This window comes from Plecotus auritus, assembly GCF_963455305.1.
Source record: "Plecotus auritus genome assembly, chromosome: 12".
Lineage (NCBI taxonomy): Eukaryota > Metazoa > Chordata > Mammalia > Chiroptera > Vespertilionidae > Plecotus > Plecotus auritus.
In genome coordinates this window covers 21,917,634-21,941,396 of record NC_137778.1, presented here as the reverse complement: position 1 = coordinate 21,941,396, position 23,763 = coordinate 21,917,634, and the positions used below count along the sequence as shown (strand labels likewise).

At 39.1% G+C, this 23,763-nt stretch overlaps 1 protein-coding gene across 4 annotated transcripts in view; it reads left to right on the top strand.

The window, feature by feature from the left end:
- Positions 1 to 4,753: 4,753 nt before the first annotated feature.
- TDRD5 (tudor domain containing 5) overlaps positions 4,754 to 23,763 on the top strand; it is a gene marked incomplete at both ends in the record, with an annotated part of 58,614 nt that continues 39,604 nt past the window's right edge. For all 4 annotated transcript variants that reach the window (XM_080648809.1, XM_080648807.1, XM_080648808.1 and 1 more), the window contains 6 exons: positions 4,754 to 4,985; positions 5,590 to 5,997; positions 8,810 to 9,003; positions 13,516 to 13,599; positions 17,529 to 17,585; positions 20,499 to 20,652. In XM_080648809.1, the coding sequence (XP_080504935.1) occupies positions 4,754 to 4,985; positions 5,590 to 5,997; positions 8,810 to 9,003; positions 13,516 to 13,599; positions 17,529 to 17,585; positions 20,499 to 20,652 (1,129 nt within the window). The remainder of the gene's footprint in view (positions 4,986 to 5,589; positions 5,998 to 8,809; positions 9,004 to 13,515; positions 13,600 to 17,528; positions 17,586 to 20,498; positions 20,653 to 23,763) is intronic.

Sequence of the window (23,763 nt, the reverse complement as noted above, 5' to 3'; positions counted from 1 at the left end):
GCAGTTAGTGATCTGGGATTCAGCTCCAGAATATCTTTTTTGAAAATCCTTTTTTTTCAAGCGTAAGTTTTTTATTGCCTATCACTTTTTGTTATATACTTGTTTATGTCTGAACGTCAGTCTCTTCACTTTCAAATGGGGATCATAATTGTATCTTCCCACAGTGTAATTGGGAAATTAGATAATTTATGTAAAGAACATGTAGTAAATGTTTGATATGTGTTACCTATTATCTGAGATGATTGGGGATGAGAATCTGGGATAATGTTGTTGTTTTTCCCAATTCATTTTGCAGTAGTCATTCTCCAGTGAGATGATAAACTTTCTGAATCCTTGCATATCTAAAAATGTCTTTTCTCCCACTTCAATATGGAATTGGCTGGGTATAGGATTTCAGTTTTACTTTTGAAAATATTGCGTCATTGAGAAACCCAATGGCAATCTAATTTCCCTTGCTTAATAGGTAACCTATTTCATTAGTTACTAGTATTCCAAGGACTTGGTGGGTCCTTTTAATTTGAAAATTTGTCTTTTTCTTCGAATCTGGGACATTTTCTTCTTTTGAAACCCCCAACCCTCACCACCATTCTTTGTTGTTTCTGTAACACCTGTCATTCAGATGTTGAAATGTCTGGATCCATTCTTCCCATCTCATCCTTTTTCTTTTTATTTGCTATTTATCTCTATCCATTCTGCTATATGCCAGCTTATCATTTCATCCTTCCTATTTTCTGTCTTTAAGGGATTCTTCAATATTCCTGGCTCATTCATGGAACATTTTGTTCTCTAGGGTTTCTTTTGGATTTATTATGCTCTGGAATTTTAGATAGAAGGTAAGGTACACGTGTGTGCTCAGATTTCCTTCTTGATTCAAATTCCTTGGTTATCTTTTGGTTTGTCTTGCTCCTTTAATTAGATTGTACATTTTTTTTTGACTGACTATTTTTTTTTTTAATTTCTTTATTGGAGAAACCAAGATGGTGGCATAGGTAAACTCCTAAACTGCTGCCTCACACAACAATTTCAAAACTACAACTAAAAGACAAAACAGACATCATCCAGAACCACAGGAAGGCTGGCTGAGTGGAAATTCTACAACTAGAAGGAAAGAGAAAAGCACACTGAGACTCAGAGGAACTCCAGAAGGCAGAGGTACCGAGGCGGGTGCACGGAGAGGGCGGGCAACTGAGTACGCGGCTGGCTTTCTCAAGTGGGAGGGAGACAAAAGCTCCCGACTGCACTGAACTCCAGTTCCAGGTGAGAGTCTGGGGACCCAGACTCATTTGGAGAGAAACTGGACTGTGACAGCAGGCGGAACTCAAGGGCGGCTTTCTCTCAGAGGTGCTTGCAGCGATTACCACAGGACACTGAGACACAGGGGCCTATTAGGGCAGGGCTGATGGGAAACCAATGCTTTCTGCTCTGCCCTGAGACTCCGCCCCATTCAAGCTGAGCACAGAGGCTTTTGCAAGTTTTGTCTCATAAGGGTGTCTCCAGCACAGAAGTTCTCCCAGCGTAGACACAGCTGATCCTCACAGCCAATTGGCCTGGAGGAGGTCAATTCCTCCCTGTGATACCAACAACAATCAAGGCTTAACTACAACAAGACTGTGCACACAGCCCACAAAGGGTTGCACCAAGAGTGTCCACCTCAGGTAACTGGGGAGGCTGAGGCACTGGGCCCTATAGGACACCTAGCACACAAAGCCACTCTATCAACTCAGGGAAGCAGCCAAAATGCGGAGACAAAGAAAGAGTTCACAAATGAAAGAAATGGAGGAAAGCAAACTGTTAGGTCAGAGGAATTCCAGAAGCCGATGCATGCAACCGATGGTGACGCAGATAACAGACTAGTGCACCAAATAGATGGCGACACAAATGCTGGTCCCTTCCTGGAACCCGTGATGGACCAGTGCTCCAGGCAAATGGTGGCGCAGATATTGGCTCCATTCCTGGAACCCCTGCCAGTGGCAGAAATTCCACCCGCCCTCAGCTCATGGTCCTCCGCCCTCACTGAACACCTATATAAAAAAAGTTCCTCAGCTCCCTCCCAGTGCGACATCTCCGGCCCTACCCTTAGGACCGATGAATCTCGCCTGGGAGTACAAGATTAAAAGTTCTTCCTTTTGACTGGCCTGTCTTCTCTGTCTTTGTTCCCTGCACCGCGAACCTCACACAAATGACTGGATATAGAGTTCAAAACCACGGTTATAAGGTTTTTCAAGAATTTTCTAGAAAAGGCTGATAAATTTAGCGAGACCCTCGAGATATGAAAAAGGACCAACTAGAAATTAAGCATACACTGACTGAAATAAAAATATTATACAGAGATCTAACACCAGACTAGAGGATTGCAAGAATCAAGTCAAAAATTTGAAATACAAAGAAGCAAAAAACACTCAACCGAAAAAGCAAAAAGAATCCAAAAATATGAAGATAGTGTAAGGAGCCTCTGGTACAACTTCAAGCGTACCAACATCAGAATTATGGGGGTGCCAGAAGAAGAGAGAGAGCAAGATACTGAAAACCTATTTGAAGAAATAATGACTGAAAACTTCCCCCACCTGGTGAAAGAAATAGACTTACAAGTTCAGGAAGCACACAGAAACCCCAAACAAAAGGAATCCAAAGAGGACCACACCAAGACAAATCATAATTAAAATGCCAAGAGCAAAAGACAAAGAGAGAATATTAAAAGCAGCAAGAGAAAAACAGTTAGTTACCTACAAGGGAGCACCCATACGACTGTCAGCGGATTTCTCAACAGAAACTATGCAGGCCAGACGGGAGTGGCAAGAAATATTCAAAGTGATGAACAGCAAGAACCTACAACCAAGATTACTCTACCCAGCAAAGCTATGATTCAGAATTGAAGGGCAGATAAAGAGCTTCACAGATAAGAAAAAGCTAAAGGAGTTCATCACCACCAAAGCAGTATTACATGAAATGCTGAAAGGTATTCTTTAAGAAGAGGAAGAAGAAGAAAAAGGTAAAGATAAAAATTATGAACAACGAATACATATCTATCAAATGAATCTAAAAATCAAGTGAATAAAAAAATCTGATGAACAGAATAAACCTGTGAATAATAGAATCAGGGGCATAGAAAGGGAGTGGATTGACAATTCTCGGGGGAAAGGGGTGTGGGGGGTGCGGGAAGAGACTGGACAAAAATCGTACACCTATGGATGAGAACAGTGTGTGGGGGGGTAAGGGTAGAGGGTGGGGTGGGAACCCGGTGGACAATATGAACATAAAGATTTATTAAATTAAAAAAATTTCTTTATTGATTAAGGTGTTACATATGTGTCCTTATTTCCCCATTACCCCCTCTAACCCCCCACTCATGCCCTCACCCCCTGTTGTCTGTGTCCATTGGTTAGGCTTATATGCATGCACACAAATCCTTTGGTTGATCTCTCCCCCTTACCCCCACCCTCCCCTACCTTCCCTCTGAGGTTTGATGGTCTGATCGATGTTCCTCTGTCTCTGGATCTGTTTTAGATTGTACATTTTAAGGTAATATGTTATGCCTCTCTATTCTACTCTTTTCTGGTTTTCAAGGACCTTATACCAGTAAATCTGGCTCATTCCACCTATCCAATAAATACATCCCTAGGTTAGTTTCCCAAGTACATCCTCACCTTTAGCTTCCCAGCTCCTTTATCTCCAGTGGCACCTGGAATGGTCACTCATTCAGGAAGCCCCCCCCGACCCCCCCAGGCATTCCTTAGCTCTGCAGTGATTCTCCCCCAAGGATCAGAATTGCCTGCGATTATCCCTAACAGACCTACACCCACTGAACCAGAATCTGCTGATCAGGCCCGGACATCTTCCCCGCACACGCCCCCCCACCCCGCACTCCCCGCCCCTCTTAAATAAGCCGCACTGGTGATTCTGAGGCCCACCCAGGTTTAGAACCTAGACCTTCTCCTCCCGGCTGCCCGGCTGCCCGGCCCCAGGGCAGGGCCGCGGTGGTTGGAGAGGTTCTCATCCCCACCTTGCATCTAGCAACCACGTCCAAGAAGGTAGGCCGCGGCCATCCCAGAAGGCAGCCACAACGCTGCTGGGAGTGGGTCCAAGCGGCCCCGCCACTGGGGCAGGCCCCAGACTGGACCCCGGAGCGGTCAGCCCTGCCCAACCGTCCCAGGGGCGCGCGCCCTCGGGCTGGCACGTGGCGCCGGAGCGCCAGCGGCGTCCCTCGGGCTGCGGTGCGCAGGCGCGCAGGCGCGTGGGCCGCCTCCATCGCGCTCTTCCGTCGTCGGACCCAACGCCTCTGACCCTCCGCGCCCACAACGGCGGCAGCGCCGGGGCCAGACGGGTGAGTGGCGGCCACACGAGGCCAGGCCGCTGAGCGGTGGTCCTCCTGCCCCTTCCTGGGCCTCGGCGCCCTGGCGGTGCGCAGCCCGGGACGGGTGGACGGACCGCTCCGCACACGGCCAGGGTCAGTGAGACGTTGGGGGCGGGGAAGGGGGCCTCTCACGCCGCGGAGTGGGACGGGGCGGGCGCAGGGAGTGATTTCTGGAGAGGCGTGTGGGTGAAATCAACGCTGTTGAAGATTTATTGGGATGGAGAGTTTGAGTTGCCGGTGCGGGAGGGGGCAGGCCTTTGCGAAGCGCAAGTTTCAGAGGATTCTCATGACGTTGCTTCTCCCTTCAACACTTTTAAAACCCGTGTCTCCGTTGTTTATTTTTCACTATTGGTCGTTTTAAGCTGAAGAGCTGTGTTTCTGGTTTAAATCCCGTAGGGTGCAATGTCTGAACAAGAGCGCATACTGGAATGCCTGAGGAAAGAAATAAGGTCACTTCTCATTTCCACCAAAGATGGTTTGACCCCACAGCAGCTGGAAAAGGAGTACCTTTTGATGGTTGGGAACCATTTACCGCTCCGAATCCTTGGGTATCGGTCCACTATGGAGCTGGTGTTGGACATGCCTGATGTTGTCAGTGTCTGCCCCTGCAGGGACGGTACTGTAATACTGAAAGGTAAACTTTGTAATCATAATCACTTAGTAAAGTTTTAGCAATTATCCTGCATCTTAGGCAGGGTATTTTAATTTGGGGGGGCAAAGAGGATCATAGGCATATCTACCTTTGAAGTTGTGGGCTAAGTTAGAGCTTTAGCAAAATTAAGAAACCTTTCCCCCCAAAAAATGTACATTGACAAAAACTGCGTTTTGCATATTATTTCAGATGATGGCACCTTTAGTTGGGAGAAACATGGCAATGGGACTTTTTTTTTATTATAAAATCATATTTTTAATTCCACATAGCACACACACACAAAATTGAAGGAAAGTTTGTTGTTCATCTCAAGATTTTCAAACCTTTCAAGGAGTCAGTTAGCAGTAATAATGACATATTGGGTTTTACCTTTCTCTCTTCACCCTCTGGTAGAGGAACTAATAAGCTGTTGTCCAAAATGCAAAATAAATAAATAAATAAATAAAAGAGCCAGGGGTTCATATTTATGCTATCCAGATACACATCTACATGGAGAGTTAAAAAATGTCTATACAACCACAGATACAAAGGATAAAGAAGGGAGTAAGTTTTCACCTACATATGATTTCTTTGTTCATTTCTTCAGCCATTCCAGATGAATCCACCAAAGGAATAGCAAGTTTAGTTGCAAAACAGAGGAGCGGTCATAAGGTTCGAAACTCCATGCAGAAGGGAAGGACCAGTGTTTGCTCTGGGCCAAGCTTTCACCGACGAGTACCTTACCGAGGAAGGGTGCCCCCTATTCTTCCAGCTGTTGTGAAGAGTGAGTTGAAGGACCTCTTGGCGTTATCTCCTGTTCTTCTGTCTGATTTTGAAAAGGCATTTGCCAAGCGATTTGGACGATCATTCCAGTACATGCAATATGGGTTCCTGTCCATGTTTGAAGTGCTGAATGCGGCTTCGGATATTATTTCTGTAGAGCAGACCAGAGCAGGTTCTTTGTTGATGTTAAAGAAGAGCATATCAGAAGAAAAGCAGAGAGGGTGGCCAGCAGGTAAGCATATTAGCATTGGTAACTATTGTGGATGAACAAATTTCGGAGCACTCGTGACACAGAGAGAGGCATGAAATGGCTAAGCTCCACCAATTTGTTGAAGTTAAATGTTGGCTTTACCATTCACTAGCTGGGTGATGATGTCAGGCATGTTACTTAAAACATCTAAGCATTAGTTTCCTCATCTCTAGAATAGAAGTAATAATACTTGCACCTTGGAATTGTGCTGAGGATGAAATGAGATGAGGTCTGTAAAGTGCCTGGGATTTAGTAAGGTCATAATAACTAGTATCTATAATAATAAAAGGGTAATATGCTAATTAGACCGGACGTCCTTCTGGACATCATTCCGGACGAAGCCGGGGCTGGAGGAAAGCCTGGGTCCTGGGTGCCTGCAGGCGGCCAGAGGAAAGCCCAGGTCCTGGGTGCCTGCTGGCTGGCCAGAGGGCAGCCACGGTCCCGGGTGCCAGAGGGCAGCCAGTGCCAGCAGCCGGGGGAAGGAAGGCCTACTCTTGCACAAATTTCGTGCATTGGGCCTCTAGTCTGTTATAAAAACACAAAATCAGCTCTCTCTAGAGCACTGTAAATGAACATTAGGTCTATGTGTTCATGTAAAGAAGATGAAACATGGAAAATGAAGTTTTAAAAATCATACTAGTTAGTAGCATTTGCCATCTGATCTTTGCAGTCATTGATCTTTGATGTCATAGCAGGCACTGCATTAATGTATGTAGTGTAATGATAACCACCTTATTTATATAGCATTTGACCTTGGGTTGTCATTGCCATACCATAGGCAAGTAGTGTGAGTATCCCTGTCTTACAGATAAGGATACCAAAGCTCAGGAAAGCCAAATGATTTTTCCAAAGACACATGGTTGGAAAAGTGCTAGAGCCAGGTTAGACACCCAGTTCTTATTACTGCTCCTTCATTGTTTTTCCTTCCCAATCACTGTCATTCTCAAAGGCTCAGAAACCAGTATAGTCATTTGTATATTGTTTCTCTAGACCAGTGGTGGGCAAACTGCGGCTTGCGAACCGCGGTTTGCTGCTCTGTTGACTAATGAGTTGGCCGACCACTGCTCTAGACCCTTGACAGTTAAGAATCTATATATACTGAGCCTTTTGGGGGATTCTATGGCTATTTCAGTGGTTTTTTCTTTTGCTCCAAAATCTACATTTAGATTAATATAGGTGAACATGAGAATGTCAGGAGTTTACAAATAAATATTTAAACAGTGGTGGATAATATAGTTGGACAAAGATATGCTGGAGGGTTTACATATTCTGGTCAGGAAAGGCCTTGGGGCCACTACGTGTTTAGAGTCTAGTCCTCAATTATATTAGTACTAGAGGCCCGGTGCACGAATTCGTGCACCAGTGGGGTCCCTTGGCCTGGCCTGCAGGATTGGGCTGAAACCGGCTCTCCAACATCTGCCGAGGGGTCCCAGATTGCAAGAGGGCTCAGGCCAGGCCAAGGGACCCCACCGGTGCACAATCGGGGCTGAGGAGAGACACGGGAGGTTGGCCAGCTGGGGAGGGACAGTGGGAGGTCTCCAGGGCATGTGTGGCCTGTCTCACTCAGTCCTGATTGGCCGGACTCCAGCAATAAGCTAACCTACTGGTCCAAGCGTCTTCCCCTTAGTGGTCAGTGCACATCATAGCGAGCGGTTGAGTGGCCTTAGCATATCATTAGCATAGTATGCTTTGATTGGTTGAATGGCGGACCGGTCGACCAGACACTTAGCATATTAGGCTTTTATTATATAGGATTCTTGAGGTGCTCAAGCTTAGGGAGACTAACTCATGTGATTAAACTTACAAGAGGTTCATGTTCCCAATCCATGGCCCTTCTTTCTATCATCAGGCTATCTTGGAAATAATTGTTTTTTTTTGGTGAGCTTAAACTTAGGATAAAGAAAGAGGTGAGCCCCAATGATGCATCTTTCATGTTGTACAACAGAATAAACATCTCCAGTGCTATTCTCCTTCCTACAAATGTTGAAGAAAAAACTCTACAGTCTAGAATAATATCTTTTATTCTATATCTTGTCATTCCTCCCATTCCCCTTCCCCTTCCACATACTGCTTGCTAGGTGGTTATGAAGTTTGAGAAGCATAGTCCTAAGCAGACTCCTTGCTTGGAGACTTTTTGGTCTCCTACACAAGATACAGCTTTTTGAGTTTTTACCTATTGAATCCTGCATCTCTGTAATTATATTCAGACTAGTAGCCCTGCGCACGAATCTGTGTGCCAGTAGCTCTCTGCGGGGCCTGGCCGTTCCGTGGCCGGATGCAGAAGGCTTGTCTCGTTGCTGGGGCAACAACACAAATGTTCCACATTCCAGCCTGGCCAGTCTCATTGCCACAGTGATGAAGCAAGCATTCCGCCAGGCTGCTCACGCTGCCCGCTCTCAACAGCCGCCACCCCGGGACTGGGGGACTCCGGCGGGGCTGAGAGGAGTGGGCGCCGCCATCTTGTGGCCGTGGGTGCCGCCATCTTTGTGACAGAGTGATGGTTAATTTGCATATTACCCTTTTATTAGATAGGATGGGATGACCTTAAGTGGAGTTTTAGAAGTCCCCTTTTTCAGTAACACACTTAGGATCTCTTGGTTTTCTTCTATTGATGACTAATTGCTTCCATTACACATACATTTTATTGACTTAATGTTTAAAATGTAAGCTTACTTGCATTAATTTTGAGTTCTAAGTTGAGGGCAATTTAGCTCACGGTAGCCTCGTATATAACCACCAGAAAATAAACTAGAAATTTCTAGTGACAATTTTTCTCTCCTTTTATTCACAAAAGGTAGAATTTTTACCCAGCCTTTTAGAATGAAACAAGAAGGATCATACTCTCCAAGCTTCCCAGTAGCAAAGACACGCTTTTCACGACCCACTTCAAACATGGAGCCATTGAAGCAAATATTGAACATGGAAAAGACTTCTAAGTCAAATGTAGTGGAGACTTCAAGGCTGAATCACACTGAAAAATTAAACCAGGTGAGATATTGGAGTTTGGAGATATAAATATACTGAAAATGTGTTTAAATTCAGTGGTTATTACTTCTATCTGATGGAAAAGCTGGTCTTTTAAAATTCAAGTCATTCACTAATTTCAGATGTGACTTAAGCATTTTCTATGGTTCTCTCGGTTAGTAAGAAATGAGAAGTGGCCGTGAGAAAAGAGGACACTTTTGTCAACTCCAGGGTTTCTACTATTTTCTGCAGATGATTCCCAGATCTGTATCTCTAGTTCCAGCTTCTCACCAAAGTTACAGAAGCATAAATATACCTCAGGAATATCTTCACCTGAATGGCTGGCCCCTGAGCACTACAATCCTGGCATCTTTGTGTGGCTGTAATGCTGAAGGACTTTGAATAAAAACTACTAAAATATAACCAACAAAGGCCTGGTTAAGTTAGCAAGAGAACAAGTTGAGCTCAGAATAAGTACATGGAAATTAAATTTGAGACATAAAAGTGCCTTATTTCTATAACTTAAAATACTAGCTTTAGTAACATATATAATAAAATTTACACATTTTAAATGGAAAGTTTGAGTTTTGACAACTGTATCTAGTCATGTAAGAACCATAAAAATCAAGAAACAGAACATTTCCATCATCCCCCCAAAGTTCCTTCATGGCACTTTGTAGTTTATCTCTTTCTCTGCCTGCAGCTACAGACAATCACTGCTTTCTATAACTGTAATTTTGACTTCCCAGGAGTTTCATATAAATGAAATTAAATAACATCTAGTTTTGTGTTTATCTTCTTTAACTTAGCATGATGCTTTTGAAATTCATCCAGCATATATCAGCCGTTCCTTTTTCTTGCTGAATATCATTCCACTGTATTGATATACTTCAATTAGATGTTATTTCCTGTTTGGGGTATTATGAATAAATCTGCTATGAACATTTACATGCACTTTGTATGAATATAGACTTCATTTCTCTTGAGTAAATACCTGGGAGTAGGATTGTTGGGTCATACACTAAGTGTGTGTTTAAGAACTTTATAAGAAATTGCCAAACTGTTTTCTAAATTGTCTGTACAATTTTACTTTCTCATGAGCTACATTGCAGCTTTGTTAACATTTGATATTGTCAGTTTTTAAACTATTAACCATTCCAGTGGGTGTATAATGGGATCTCATTAGTTTTAATTGAAATTTCTCTTATGATGAATAATGTTGGGCATGTTTTCATATGAGTATTTTCCGTTTGTATATCTTCTTTGAAGTGTCTATTCATATTTTTGCTCATTCTTAAAAATTGAGTAGTCTTTGTATTGAGTTGGAAGAATTATATATATAATCTAGACATAAGTCCTTTATCAGAGAAATATTTTCTCTGGTCTGTACTTCTCTCTTTATTTCTTTAATCTGACTTCTGTGGAAAAGTCTGTATTTTTGATGAAATTGAATTTACATTTTTCTTTTGATTCTTGCCTACATAATAGATTTTTGCTTAATACAAAGTTACAAAATGTTCTCTTGTGTTTTCTTTTAGACGTTTTATGATTTTAGTTTTTAGGTCTATTATTGATTTCATGTTCTTTGTTGTATAACGTACCTGGTATGGATCAAGTTTTAATCTAGCTGGATTATAATTTGGGGGGGGGGGGTGTTTCTGTGCCAGTTCTATTTTGGTGTTTTTAAATTCACCTTAATTTTGTTAGGGCAAGTCTCCACTAATTAGTCCCTTTTCAGACTTTTTATCTAGTCTAATGTATTTTTTCCTGGAAGTTTATAATTATTTTTGTAAATTCTAAGATTTCAATGAGATTTCTCTTTAGAATTAAATTTTAAAAAGTTTGAAGACTTCACACATTACATTTAATAGATTTATTCAATAACATATGCAGTTTTCTATTCATTCAGTATTATCTTATGGTCTTCAGTGCAGATGTATAGTTTTCTTTATTAGAGTTTGGTGCATGTCTTGTAAGTGTATTCTTAGGTATTGTATAGTGTGACACTTTTGCTGCTATTGAGAATGGGGTTCTAACTACTTAAGGCTTATGAGGAAAGAAATTAGTTTTTTGAAATATTATTTTGAAACTGGCCACCTTACTGAACTTTGAACTTGTTTAATCATTTTCTCATAGGTTTTCCAAATACACCATAATAATGTTTATAAATAATTTTCCTTTGTCTTTTTCAGTATGTAAAGTTCTCATTTTCATTTTCTAAATTTATCTACTGATTGAAAATTTCAGAAAAAATATTAAAGAGTGAAAGTGCATATTTCTTTTGTAAAAATAATTTTCCAATTTGATTGGTAAATAACTATTACTGTCTGATTATTAGAGGTTAAACTTTATGCTTTTATTATCTATTTAGTGTTAATTTTTATCAATTGCCTATTCATTGTTTATCCATTTTGCTAAGGAATATATATCTTTGATTCAAAGCTCTTTTCTGCTTTTTCTCTGGTCCTATAGGTTTCTATCTGAATATGGCTTTTGGGGGAGGGAGGGTCAATTTACATCTTTATTTATGCCCCTGTGTTGTAATCTTTTGTTCACTTGATTTATTGCCCATTCTTTGTATTTTGTATACGGGCGGGCATTGTGAAATCAGGGACCCTCTTGATTAGTTTCTTTATGTCAATCACTGATCACCTGCTGTTCTTACTTTCCCCCACATTATAACTTCTACCCTCTAATTATAGATATCCTCAAGATTACCTGGACTTTAAAAAATCTCCCTCACTCCATTCATTTTAAGTCTCTTAATTTGAGGCAAAAACCATATTCATCTTCTTGAGAAGCATTCTTTTCCTAGTAAGAGCCCATCATTTTGACATCTTGAAACCAGGCTTGGAAAATATTTTCTCTAAAAGGTCACATAGTACATAGTTGAGGCTTTGAGGGCCAAATTGTCTCTGTTGTAATTATCCAACTCTGCCCTTGTAGTGCTAAAATAACCTTGAACAATAGTGAGTGAGTCTGTGTTCCAATAAAACTTTATTGATGGATACTGAAATTTGAGTTTTGTATCATTTTCATGTGTCACAAAATATTCTTTTTTATTTCCCCCCAACCATTTAAAAATGTCAAAACCGTTCTTAGTTCATGGACTATGCAAAGACAGATGGTGAGCCAGTTTTGACCCATGGGTCATAGTTTGCTGACCCTGTTACAAGCCATTCTTATAGAAACAAATCACATTTATATTCAGTATCCTGCCATTTACTTCCCAGTTTCCCAAATTCTTGAAATTGAGTGAAAAAAACAGCAAAAACCTACCTTTATGTCCAAGGTCCTTTAGCTTTCTGCATAAAACTTGAGGTCACTGAGTCTTTTTCCTTGGTTTCTTATTTGTCTCTGTAGGATCAGCAATTCCTTCTTCATTGTATTCTTTCCTGATTTCTGTTGGTTCCACCTTTATTATTTCCTGTTTCTATTCTTACTCTCTTAGCACCCTAGTCTCCTGATTGCTCATCCCTCCAAATCTAATTTTCTGCCAGATTAAAATTCTGATAATGTCTCTCCCTTGCTAAAAATCTCTTATCAGTTTTTGTTTATGGAACTAAGAAAAATTTGTTAGTTTGGCATATTCTGTAATAGGATTTGAGTCTCCCTTTTTCAGTTTCTTCTTCCACTACTTTTCTGATGCCTTCAGGAAAACTATTCTTTTTTCTTTGTGAAGTTCCTTCTACCTTCATTGCCCTCTCTATCACTTTTCTGTAATAGTCTCTTCATCTTTTTACTTTATTGGGGTCTCCCTTTGCCATTGGCTTTTCTCCGATAAAATCCTCAGATCCCTGCTGGTTTTGTTTTGTTTTGTTTTTTAGATCCCTGCTGTCTTAACTTGGGCCGCTCCTGTCTTTACTATCTGTTGAGTTCAGATAATCATCCGTTGTTTCCTTAACTTTATTTTTCCACTTGCTCAACTTTGTGAACTTCCTCCCCTTTCCCTCTATCTTTAGGAGTGAGCCTTGCTTCTAAACTCAGAATACACTAGATAGTAACTCTATTTTCTGACCCCACATTCACAGATTTTTCTGCATCCCTATTGGTTCTTTCCTCCTTCATTTCTATTTCAACAGAAGAGCTTTTCCTTCTGCCCTTTATGGCCAGTCATTCCACCAGTGCCCTGGTTCACACTGAATCCTGCCTCCCAGGGACCTTTCACCATCCCATCTCTTCCCTGCACTAAGTATGTGTTTAATAAACATTGAATACTTTTATAAAGAGGAGAAAATTAGTAACAAATTTTTTTTCTGGGTAAGAGTATGGGATTGAGTAATTGAAGACTCTAGAATCAAATTGTTATAGAGAATGTTAATTCTCTGAAAAGTTTGAGTATTTAATTTTAATAAATATTTTATCTACTATAAATGTATTTTGTATGTATGAAATGTTACAGTGACTCTTGAGTACAGTTTTTTATCCATTTGCTTGAAATACATTTCCTTTAATAGATATTTCCTTTGCATATTATTCAGATTTATCTTTGACTTTTTTTGGACTATAACTTGAACTTTTCTTTCTTTTTCATAGTTGGAGAACACCTTCAAATCAGTTATTGCACAGATTGGACCTGGTGGGACTATTAATCCAGAATTAAAACATAAAATAAAATTTGTAAGTATTTTCTGTTTCTGGAAAATGGTAAGAATACTTGATTATACATTTAGATATTATTTGTGGCCAAGTTAACTTGCTTAAGAGTATTTATTAGTTTAATATTTATATTTATGACACCCCAATAATTTGGATGTTGGTACGCTTAAAGTTGTCCCAGAGGCTCCTTATACTATCTTCATATTTTTGGATTCTTTTTTCTTTTTGTTTTTCTGGTTGGGTGTTTTTTGTTTCCTCATATTTCAGATCTTTGGTTTGATTCTTGGGGTCCTTTGATCTACAGTTGAATTTCTGTATATTCTTTATTTCAGACAGTGTATGCTTAATTTCTGATTGGTCCATTTCCATTTTTTTGGCATTCTCATTAAGGTCCTTGAAGGTCTCACTAAGCTCCTCAGAGGTCTCATCAAGTTTCTCGGCGGTTTTTAGAAGATTCTTGAGTAACCTTATAAATGTGGTTTTGAACTCTATGTCCAGTAGTTTGCTTTCCTCCATTTCTTTCATTCGTGACATGTTTCGTTGTCTCCGCATTTTGCTGCTTCCCTGTGTTGATGCAGTGGTTCTCTGTGGTAGGTGACATATAGGGCCCAGTCGTTCAGCCTCCCCTATCACCTGAGGTGGACACTCTTGGTGCACCCCTTTGTGGGCTGAGTGCAAAGTCTTGGTGTAGTTAAGCCTTGATTGCTGTTGGTACACTGGGAGGAATTGACCTCCAGGCCAATTGGCTGTGAGGACCCGCTGTGTCTATAATGGAAGAACTGCTGTGCTGGAGACACCCTTATGGGGCAGGACTTGCTTCAGTGGGGCTTTGGTGTTCACTGAGTCTGCCTCTTGAATGTGTCACTTACGGATGTGAGTAGTTGAAATCTGGTGTTGTCTCACACTGACCACTAGATACACTGGCTTCTGTATCTCCAATGGTGTGCAGGTCAGCTACTGTCTGAGGCCACCCAGCAGGAGCTACAGCGAGAACTACAGTTTTCTCCTCTTTGCTTGGGGTTTGGAGGTTTAACAAAATATTGAAAACTTATTAGAAGAAATAATGACAGAAAACTTTCCCTACCTGGTGAAAGAAACAGACTTACAAGTCCAGGAAGCGCACAGAACCTCATTCAAGAGGAATCCAAAGAGGACCACACCAAGACACATCATAATTAAAATGCCAAGGGCAAAAGATAAAGAGAGAATCTTGAAGGCAGCAAGAGAAAAACGGTTAGTTACATACAAGGGAGTACCCATACGACTGTCAGCTGATTTCTCGGCAGAAACTATGCAGGCCAGAAGGGAGTGGCAAGAAATATTCAAAGTGATGAACAGCAAGAACCTACAACCAAGATTACTCTACCCAGCAAAGCTATCATTCAGAGTTGAAGGTCAGATAAAGAGCTTCACAGACAAGAAAAAGCTAAAGGAGTTCATCACCACCAAACCAGTATTATCTGAAATGCTGAAAGGTATTCTTTAAGAAGAGGAAGAAGAAGAAAAAGATAAAGATAAAAATTATGAACAACAAAATGACAACAAATACATACCTACCAACAAGTGAATCTAAAAATCAAGTGAATAAAAAATCTGATGAACAGAATGGACTGATGAAAATAATAGAATCAGGGACATAGAAAGGAGTGGACTGACATTTCTCAGGGGGAAAGGGGTGTGAGGGGTGCGGGAAGAGATTGGACAAAAATCTTACACCTATGGATGAAGACAGTGGCGGGGAACAAGGGCATGGGATGGGGTGGGGAATCAGGTGGAGGGGAGCTATGGGGGGAAAAAAAGAGGGACATCTGTAATCTGAACAATAAAGATTTATTTTAAAAAAATTTATATTTATGCCCGATCTTTTCAAATATATTGCAAATGGAGTGGCTATTCGCTTAAGATCAGGAAAAAACCAGTAAATAAATTACAGTCTTAAAATTTTTAAAAAAATTCTTTAGAAAATGTTAAGTTCCTTCATAAATGTGCTCTCTTCCCAGTTTTCCTCTCCTTACCCTAATGAATCATTGTCAAGTTCTTTCCAATACCAGTTTTCTATATATTTATGTCAAATACTATTCTAAATTGTGTATGGTATCCCATCGTGTTGATATACAATATTTCACTTATGAGATTTGTTATTGATTAACATTTGGGTTATTTCTAGCCTTGGCTGTTAAAAAATGCTGTAGTTAATGTCTGAACATTTATCTAGAAGTGGAATTGACAGAGGTATTGATTAAGTTTTGATAAACATTACTACTTTTCCCTCTAAAAGATTTGATCAGATTTTCACTCCTATTGACAGTGAAATGTTACTGTCTAATTATGTAGTTTTAACTTATATCTCTTGATTTTTACATTGAGCATGTTTTCATATGCTTAGTAGTCATTTATATTTCTTACGTCTTTGGCCTAATTTACTGTTGCTCCTTATTAATTTGTAAAAGCTCTTTGTACACTTAAAATTTTGGTGGTAGCTGTTAATTGCAATTTGAATAATCAGAGTGCCATTGTGACTCTTTCTGCCTTACTTTCATTTGAGCTACGTGGTTTTACTAGGAAAAATGCAAAAACTTTCGGGCATTCAGGCCCTGTCTTCTTGTTTGGACATTTGTTCAATATGACTTTTTTATGTTAACAAAATATTAGAGAAATAGTAAGCATTCATTGATAAAGGATTGGTTAAATTATCCACCTAAACTAGGGAATGTCATGTGGCTTATAAGAAAGTTTATGTGTATCTCAATTAATTTACATGAAGTATCTCCTTGACATACTGTTGGACTCTAAAAACAGATTTTATAGAGTGACATGGTTAGTGTTATCCTTTAATGTAAATCATAAATAATTTGAATATGTTTGTGCATAAGTTGGTTTCTGAAATGCATCAACAACTATCTCTGAATCGTAGGATTTTATAATCATTTCTACTTTGCATTTTTCTGAAACTTGAATTAAAATAAAATATATAGTATCTTGAAAAATCTAGGAAAATGCAAAGCTTTAAAAATTTTTATTGATTTTTAAAGAGAGAGATGAAAGAGATATATACACAGAGAGAAACATTGATTTGCTCTTCCACTTATTTATGCATTCATTGATTGATTCTTGTATATGCCCTCACCGGGGATCAAACCCGAAACCTTGGAGTATCAGGACAACACTAACCAACTGAGCTACCTGGCCATGGCCAGTGCAAAGCTTTTTATACTTTATTGGGATAGACTGAATCCACTTCCAGGAATTTATCCTAAAAAATAACTGGACAAGTAAAAGGTGCAACTATGAGGATAATCACTTCAGTGTTTGTGGTTATGAAAAATAGGAAATAGCTCTAGGGGACTGAGCAAGCAAATTTAAGTATATTCAATATTTTGAAAACTCAAGCCAGAAACATGTTGATGCATATTTACTGACATGGAAGATGTGTTTGGTTTGATATTTAAAAACTGATTATAGAAATAATGACCTATTTTATGTTAAATATAGGTATTTTATGTACACATAGACAACAATGGCTAACTGAATATTTTCTCTGTACTGTATTTTTCAAAGTTTTTTTATAATGACCATTGTATTTCTTTTCTACCATTTAAAATGCTTGAATTTATGCTATAGGATTCTTTTTTAGATTTTTTTTTAAAAAATGTGAACTAATGGTAAGTATGCTATCTAAGCTAAAGAACTTACAGGAATTTGTGGAGAGCTGTGGAATTGCAGTGTTGTGCAAGAATGATTTCTTAACTCTGGAAATGTTGGAAGTCACTGCTTTTTGTTGTTCTAATGTTTTTTAAAACTGGAAACTGAAAAATATTGTGACTATTTCATTCACTCAATAACATGCTGCTTTTATCTTTATTAATATTTAAACTTATACTGTCTTATATTTTATCACCCAACACTCCAATGTTACCTATTTATATTCTATTTCATTTTCTATTTATTAGGTTGTGTCCAAGTTTCCAGAGGGTTTACTTATTTCTAAACTGCTTAGAGAGTTTGAGGTGAGTGTTTCCTTTTTCATCAACCATGGTTTTTTTATAGCTTATCTTTTCCTGATAGATAGAAATTTTGTTGCTACTTCTTGGACCCTCCAAGTCTATGCTCTAGAGCAGGCATCCTCAAACTACGGCCCGCGGGCCACATGCGGCCCGCCGAGGACATTTATCCGGCCCGCCGGGTGCCGCTGCCTGTCCTGCTTAGCAGCCGACTCGTCCCGGGCCCGCAGTGCACATAGGAATTTGTTCATAGTTTTTTTTTTTAAACTATAGTCCGGCCCTCCAATGGACAGTGAACTGGCCCCTGTTTAAAAAGTTTGAGGACCCCTGCTAGAGCTTAAACATCTTGTTTTGATTTCTGATGTCTTTTTCTTTACTAAAAGAGTCAAGAATATGATCCTTAATAAATAATTCATGATGCATAGGAAGGATATTTTTACTGCTTATCGTTACAATATTATTAGAAAAAAACATTATTTTTCATATCTGATAATACCAAGTAGCAGAGAGGTTGTGGAGAAACAAAATACCTCTATGCTGCTTGTGTGACAAATCCCCATTTGGAGAGCATTTTGGCAGTACCAAGAAAAGCTTAAGATATGCACCTCACTGATCCAGCAGCTCCACTTCTACACATGCACTTTAGAGAAAACTCTTAGACACGTGCACATGAAGACATTCATAAGGCATGTGACGTTGCAGAATAGTGAAAAAATTGGAAACAGATTACATGACCATCAATAGGAGAATGGATAAATAAATTGGAATTGACATTTGTACAATGGAATAATATGTAGTGGGTAAAATAAATGAACTAGATTTGTTTTGAAACCTGGAACATTTTTGGAACCATCATGTTTGGTGGGAAAAAAAAATCAAGTTGCAGAATGATAGTTCAGATACTGCCATATATCCAATTTTTAAAAATGGTTAAAACCTATACATATGTTAGCTGTGTGCAACACTCTGTTCTGAATGTTTTGCATTAGATTTTTACAACAAACTGAGGCACAAAGAAGTAACTTTCCTACGGGCCTATAGATAGCGAGTATGGAGGAGGCAAGATTTGAACCCCAGGCAGTCTGGTTTCAGAATCCTACCTCTTAACTACTATACCATAAAAGCTGACATATATTTATAGATATGAATACAGATATTGTGAGATACTATAGCATAATGGGTAAGATACATCGCTTTGTGCTATTTTATGGATTATATGTAAAGTCAGGATAATATTACCTAATATTATAGTTTTGTGAAGTTTAAATGACTTAAAAATAAAGTACTTAGATCAGTGTCTGCCATATAGTAGTTATTCAGTAAATGTTAACAGAAGAAAACTTAGAAAATACATATCATCCCTCAGGATAGAGATGGAGAAAATTTAAATTCATCTTGTTTTAAAGAAATGTATCTTCTAGAGCCACGAAGTGTTTTTCAAGTAGACCAATGGGAGAAGCTAAAACAAAGGCTCTGATGTGTTTTGGATTAACAAGTAAAGTCACTTATCAGTGAAATTACAGAATAAAGTCTGAGAGTAATAAAATATTATTTAATATAAAATTTACGGGTAAAATCAACCTCCTATACCAGACTTACAGCTCAGAGTGAGCAGTTTTCTGTCACAAACATTTTAGCAAATGTACTTTGTGTAATAAAAGTTCAGGGTGTTAAGATTACAAAGGTTAAGGAGAAATTAAAATAAGTCTTTTAATGTTGCAGGGAAGCTCTTTGCCTTTCTTAATAAATAGACTTTGGCAGAAATTCAATTTTATGATTATAACTATATAGTGAGTATAGATTTAATTTAACTTTTATTCTAAATTGTAACAACACCTGCCAACCCTTCCCTTTATTTTATCCAACATGATATAAAAGCTACCTGTATGATTTTTTTCTCTTGAAATACCTGGTCAACACTCTGCCATTCTTTCAACATCCCTTATTAAATTGCTAATTGAAGAGAAGATAATATATCAGCAGTATAGTTTTGGGATCTTCCTGCAGCTCCACATAAAGATGAAGAGAGAGCCCTAGCCGGTTTGGCTCAGCGGATAGAGCATCAGCTTGCGGACTGAAGGGTCCCAGGTTCGATTCTGATCAAGGGCACATGCCCAGGTTGTGGGCTCGATCCCCAGTAGGGGACGTCCAGGAAGCAGCCAATCAATGATTCTCTCTCATCATTGATGTTTCTATCGCTGTCTCCTCTTCCTTCCTTTCTGAAATCAATAAAAATATATTTTAAAAAAAGATGAGAGAAACCAGATAGCAAAACCAAAAATTCACAGATAATGTATATAATAAAATGGGGTAATATAAATTGCACAAGAAACTGGTGAAAAGGGTTACATCCTGGGAGGTGATCTCTTGGGTGACTGATGGATGGGAGTGGGATAGAGACTGTTTTTTTGCTCTGTACCTTCCTGAGACTTTTAAATATCATTTATTTAAATAATTCATATTAAAAAAATTCTTTGTAAACTAGCCTTTTGCTCACTGAATTGCATTTTCATAGTACTAGGTACCTACAGAGAAGATAGAGAAACCATTAAAGTAACTAATGAACATAAAAGGTAAAGAAACCATAATACATATGTAAGGTACAAAGAAGTAAAGATACTAAGTTTAATTCACCACTACCCTTCCTGTGTCCTCAACCAATTCTTTATTTCTTGGGATATTCATGATTGGCCTATAAGTGTTATAGTGAGGGATTATATAGGTCTCTTGGTTTGTATTATACTTGTATGGAAGCAAGCCTTTACTGTAGAACCTGAGTTCACCGATCCTTACAGATTTAGCTTGGCTAAATCCAAATTAAAGCACTGTCCAAGGTGTCTGTAGATATTATATTCCTGTTATCTAACATTGCTGTTTCATGTTGTTTCTGTTTGTTTGTTTTGTGTGTGTGTATGACAGTTAATTTTTAAAGAACAACTTTCACCAAAAAAATTGGGCTTCTTAAATGTGATAGAACTGGTTGGAGCTCTTAGTGACATTCTCCATGTGGAGTTCAGGGAAGGAGAGCAAGACTTACTCGTGTTTGATGCTGATATGAAGCCTCTACCACGTGGTGAGTTTAATTACAATATGAAGCAAACCTGATTTTTAGTTGTCCCTGTAAGGACAAGGAAAAAGAAAGCATTTGTATGTGTACGATTCTTTGTTATAACCAAACAGATCACACGTCAGTCTTGAAAATGTTTTGTTTATAATGACCTTATTTCTGGTGATATTTGTTATAATAGGCTAACCTGTATTACTATTCAAGATCATCTGATTTTTAAAAAATTTACTTTCTTCATTGTCCAGATTTTTGGATGATTCTGAAGAAAACGGTTTTCTGAAACGGTGATCTGATGGGGAAGCACTAGGTAGTTCTTAACTCTGGCTGTGTATCAAAAGCTATTTAGAAATACATGGCGATTCAGCCCAGCTGTGTGGCTCAGTGATTGAGCATCAGTCCCTGCTCCAAGAGGGCACTGGTTCGATTTGAGGTTGCAGGCTCATTCCCCAGTAGGGGACTTGCAGGAGGCAGCCGATAGATGTTGATGTTTCTATCTCTCTGTCCCTCTCTCTGCTTCTATCTCTAAAATAATTAACTTATTTAAAAAAAAAAAAAAGAAATACATGTAAATTCAGAATAAATGAGTGTGCCTTGGCATCCAGCACTTGTGCTTTTCTAAAAGTGAACATTTTATTTTGTGATTTTAGGTTTACAGAAAAGTTGGAAAGATAGTACACAGTTCCCATATGCCCTTCATCCAGTGTCTCCTAATAGTAACATCTTACCATGATACATTTATTAAAACTAATAAATTAACATTGGTACATTACATTAACTGAACTCCAGAGTTTATTCCTATTTTACCAGTTTTCAAAAAATTGTTCTTTTTCTATTTCTGGATCCACTTCAGGACACCGCATTGCAATTAAGGCACTTGGTTTTTGTTTGTTTTATTTTTGTTTTTAATGTGGCTTAATTTTTTTCTTTTGAAATTTTTATTGACATTACTGTAGATTCAAATACACTTATTAAGAATTAATACAGGCAGATCCCATGTATTCTTTCCTCAGTTCCCTCATTGATAATGTCTTTCCAACCAATAGTACAATATTGTACTTATATATATATATTTAAAATATACTTTATTGATATTTTACAGAGAGGAAGGGAGAGGGATAGAGAGTTAGAAACTTCAATGGGAGAGAAACATCGATCAGCAGCCTCTTGCACACCTCCTACTGGGGATGTGCCCGCAACCAAGGTACATGCCCTTGACCGGAATCGAACCAGGGACCCTTCAGTCCACAGGCCGGCGCTCTATCCACTGAGCCAAACCGGTTAGGGCTGTACTTATATTTTCACTAGTGGCGGGTGCATGAATTCCTGCACATTGAAAGGAAATTAATTAGAAGAAATATTTTAACACATTGAGGACCAGTGTTATTGCTAGCTTTACCCAATGGCCAGATAAGTTTCTATTGAACGAGTATAAAAAACGTTTTACATAAATGTTAAAGGCACACTTTAAAATACCCATTGCATTTTGAAGTTATTTTATTACATGTTCTTACAAGCTAATATCTTTTAAAAGAATTCTCGTGATTGGCCACAAGCCTTAGAACAGAAAACACGAGAATTCTCATGATCCATCCGCAATGTGTTAATACCGCTATTTGCCCTTTCTCTATAAGAAAAGTGTCAACCAAATTCACAATCCACAATGACAGATGGAAACACACCCATGCGATTGGCGCCAGTGAGAGCTTTATATGTATCGCGCATACGTGAGTCAACTTAGCCTTTTATAGATATAGAATAAACTTGCTTAATTAGACCTGCTTTCTGATGTAGCTAAACTTTTTTCAGCCAGTGAAGCTCCCCAATTCTCTTTCAGGTAATTGTCAGCAACACAGCAGTAAATATCATCACAAAGCCGATTATTATTGTAGATCGCACAGGGAGAACAAAGGGTAAAATATTTAACTGCAGCAGTGTTTGACTATATTCTGTGCAGTGAGAAAACCTGAAGTCATTTTCTAGGCCCACCATTTATTGCTTTTCAGTTGGGTCAGGTTTCTAAGCTTTCTAAATCTCCGTTTTCCAGCTAATGAAAAGAAAATAGGATTCCACCTAATCTCCTACCTACCTACTCCAAGACTTCTGTGAGGATCAAATGAGATGAGGCATGGGAAAACGCTTTACAGACATTTGGTTAAAGTGTAAATGTTTCCTGGATATAAAGCAAGTTATGTTCCTGGGCTGAAGAAACTCCAAGGAGGCTAGTTGCTAGGGAGAAGAAGCCAGGCGTTGCTATGTGACATCATTACCTGGCACCCACAGCGGCCATTTTTGGGCTGGCCATGGGGTCTCAGCAGCGTCGGCTGTGATTTGGTGGGCTGTCGCTCAGGAGTGGTGGCAGGGCCTGTGTCCCACTTGGGGGAAGCCAAGTGTTGCTTTGTCGGCCAGGTCCGCGCTGCTGTTTCTCTGTAAATGGAAAGTGTGCATCACGGCAGCTCCTGTGTTGAGCATCTGCCCCCTGGTGGTCAGTGTGCATCATAGCAACTGGTTGGACAGTGGGAAGGACACAGCATATTAGCCTTTTATATATAGAGATAAGTTTCTGCAAATGGTTACAATGAACAGCTATTTTCTTCCAAAGTATAATGTTTCTTTGTATATTTTTCTGATTAAAATAATCCATGTTCATTCTAAAAGATTCAAATAGCACAAATGAGTAGAAAGTTGGAAGTGGACATTTCTCATAATTTTACCCCCACAAAAATGCTATTAGAATTTTTGTGTAGCCTTCCAGACCTTTTTGTTGTTTTTTTTGTTAATCCTCATCTGGGGATATTTTTTCCATTGAATTTTAGAGAGAGAGTGGAAGGGAGGGAGGAGAGACAGAGAGTGAGAAACATCAATGTGAGAGAGACATCAATTGCTTTCCTCCCGAATGTGCCCTGACAGGCTAGGGATCAAGCCTGCAACTAAGGTATGTGTACTTCACCGGAATCGAACCCGGAAACCTTCAATCTTTGGTCAGAAGCTCTAGCCACTGAGCCAAACCGGGTAGGGCCAGACTTTTTTCAATATATATGTAAGCATAGCTAGATTTTTAAAATATTACAAAAATAATATTTGCTTCTTTAAACATTTCAAACAATGCAGAGGTGGTAA